The 2948-nt window shown below is 40.6% G+C and overlaps 1 protein-coding gene across 2 annotated transcripts; it reads right to left on the bottom strand.

Moving 5' to 3' along the window:
• Positions 1-384: 384 nt before the first annotated feature.
• Positions 385-2366, bottom strand: LOC109004676 (putative glycine-rich cell wall structural protein 1). Of its 2 annotated transcripts, none has more exons than XM_035694636.1 (4): positions 2179-2366; positions 1677-1844; positions 862-1278; positions 385-792 (listed from the first exon to the last, which is right to left on the bottom strand). In XM_035694636.1, the coding sequence occupies exons 1-4, from the start codon at positions 2276-2278 to the stop codon at positions 749-751; spliced, it is 729 nt and encodes a 242-aa protein (XP_035550529.1). In that variant the 5' UTR covers positions 2279-2366; the 3' UTR covers positions 385-748. The 2 variants fall into 2 exon arrangements, with proteins under 2 accessions (XP_035550529.1, XP_035550528.1); XM_035694635.1 differs by having other exon boundaries at positions 862-1281; positions 2179-2363.
• Between the last annotated feature and the right edge of the window lie 582 nt (positions 2367-2948).

Here is a 2948-nt window from a genome sequence, read left to right as displayed (position 1 = left end):
TAATTGACCTTATAACTTAATTGGTAAAATGGTCGAGTACCGTACGTTTCCTCCTTTGAATTTATATATAAATATTTTATATGGACTAGTACTACTGCATGCAAACGTCTTGCAAAAATTAGAAACAAAATTAATTTGGAAAATTACTTAATATAAAGGACCGATGGATCTAGATCATATGATCCTGCCCTTTGCCTTATTCTCATTTCATATATTATATATATAAACCATAATTTGGGACGTCTGAAATCCATGCAGAGCTAGCTTTATTGTTGACGTACGTACTCCATATAAGTACATGAGAAGAATAAAAACCAGGTCAATTCAAGAAACACATGTACATGAGCTAGCTGGGGACATATATGGGAGCTTGATTCCGGCCAGTTGAAGACACAAAATTTATTATTATTCATTGTCATGACATGATGATTTTACATGTTCACACATATATGCTACGTACAGGTACTGTTGAGTACTTTAGATGATCATGATCGGCCTAAAGGAAAGCAGCAGGCATGCATGCATGCATGTTTTGTAATATAAAACCCGTTGGGGGTACTGCATGCATGCAATTTATTTATCAACTCTTCAAACTCCTGCATATACATGATGTAATTTATATATACGCGTTTTTACTCGAGCCATATATAGCTAGGTGCATATTTTCAGGCTCTACTACTTTTACGGCTTGGATTCATGACTTGCCACCTCCACAGCCACTACTACTTCATGTCCCTCTATTATTAACTCAATTAATATTGTTTCCTGATCCACCACCACCTCCTCCTCCTCCTCCCTTGCCACCTCCTCCACCTTTTCCAGTACTACCACCTCCTCCTCCACCCTTGCCACCTCCACTACCTCCTCCACCCTTGCCACTGCCACCACCACCACCACCTCCACCTCCACCGCTGCTGCCTCCCTTTCCACCTCCGCTGCCTCCGCCTCCCTTGCCACCGGTACTACCACTACCACTACCACCTCCACCCTTGCCACCGCCACTACCTCCACCCTTGCCCCCACCGCCACCGCCACCTCCACCGCTGCTGCCTCCCTTTCCACCTCCACTGCCACCTCCTCCCTTGCCACCTGTACTACCACCACCTCCTCCACCCTTGCCGCCACCACCACCTCCACCACTGCTGCCTCCCTTTCCACCTCCACTGCCACCTCCTCCCTTTCCACCTCCGCTGCCTCCGCCTCCCTTGCCACCTGTTCCGCCTCCTTTATGGCCTCCTCCATGTCCGGCATCCATTGTGTCATGTACCGGGTTTGGTTCTTCTACAATAAATTGCATTGTGCACAATTAGAAGTATGAGTCAAGGTTGTAATTTTGTATTCAGGTAATTAAATGCGATTTTAATTTCTATGTACAGAAGTTGAAAGGAAAAGCAAAAAGCTAGCTTTCCCCCTACATACCACGGTTCTTTGTTAATGTTATTAACGTAAGGCATGTATGTCAACCAAAAAAAAAAAAAGAAAAATCCTCTTGAAATTACCATGTAAAGTAGCTAGCTAGGAAACAATAAATTAAAATACGTAAAAGAAGTGCCTCATCGAGATGAAATAATTACCCAATTCGGCAAGCAAAGGGAGTAAAGGATGAAATTAATAATGGTAACAATATTTAGCGAAGAAAAAAGAGGAACAAATGTACATGGGATCCCAATACGAACCTTGTTTAGAGATGGCTTCATCAGTAGTTTTGGTGTGAGGAGAGTCTCCAGGATGGTAGCAACAGTATCTTGTGGGATATCCATGGTGGCCATAGCGATAACAATACTTTCTGCATCCGTAGTACTCTGCATTTTCTACTTGGTTTGTTCCCTCTGCCGCCGCCTCCACTGCAGATTTTAAGAAATTATATGTGAATTTTCCCCGATGACTAATCCAACATATATACATGCACGTACCATGTGTTATATATATTTAACAATATATATATATATATATATATTAAAAGATGTCGAAATAATAAGAATGTTTCTTGCAATTCTGATCAAAGCATATGAAATGCGTCAATTTTGGAAGGTTTACATGACCTACCAGCTTGATGGAAGTAAATAATATTATATATAGCTGCATATTGCTCAACTCCAGCATGCATGTTTAGATTTCCAAGAAACCGATCAATTTAGATTCTAAGAAAATAAACAAGATGGCAATGGGTATACTAACGTTTGTTCTCATCGTTGGATGTCTCTGCCACTACAGCCGAAGAGATGAGAAGAACAACTGCAAGGAGAAAGCCGAAGAATATACGAGTTTTGGAATTCATTTTATCTGGTTTTTCTTTGTTGGATCAATTAATGGTTCTCAGAAATTGCCGACCGGAGTTTGAAGAGTAAGGCAGCTTGCTCCATGGCCACTACTTATAGTGCTGGAGGAATACTAAAAGACGACGTACATATATAGATCAGCACCTGTAAAGAGTATAAGACACAACACATAAATGTGGTGTCGTAACATGAACCCATGCATGCAGAACTTAGTTGGCTGTTGATGCATTAATGTTGTTAATTATAAGTAGCCATGAAACACCAGCTTGATTGACATGTGTTGAGGATGAGCTCAGCGAGAGGGTGAAATGGTGGCAAGTGGCAAGTCAGTTTGGCGAGTTCTGCATGTAGTATTACTAATGATCATATCTTTTTTGGTTTTCTTTTGAGTCAGACAAACTGAATTTTGAACTCGATCTAATTGTCCTGATCATCCTAAGCTTCTAGTGTTGTTCAGACCGCGAGAAATTGAAACAGATCTAGCAATATTTTTTTTTTTGAAAATAACTCATCCATTGATAAACTGTGTTAAAACACAGGCTGAATACAGATTGGAGTTTCCTCCAATTTGATTACACTCTCTGTCACTGTTAAAGCATTTTTCCCCAACATATGTGCAATAAAGTTGGCTTCTTTGTTTACATGCTTAAAGTAACAAGAACTGAATCT

Source organism: Juglans regia, chromosome 10 (assembly GCF_001411555.2).
Source record: "Juglans regia cultivar Chandler chromosome 10, Walnut 2.0, whole genome shotgun sequence".
Classification (NCBI taxonomy): domain Eukaryota; kingdom Viridiplantae; phylum Streptophyta; class Magnoliopsida; order Fagales; family Juglandaceae; genus Juglans; species Juglans regia.
Note: the sequence above shows the minus strand (reverse complement) of the source record. Positions and strands in the feature narration are given on the sequence as shown.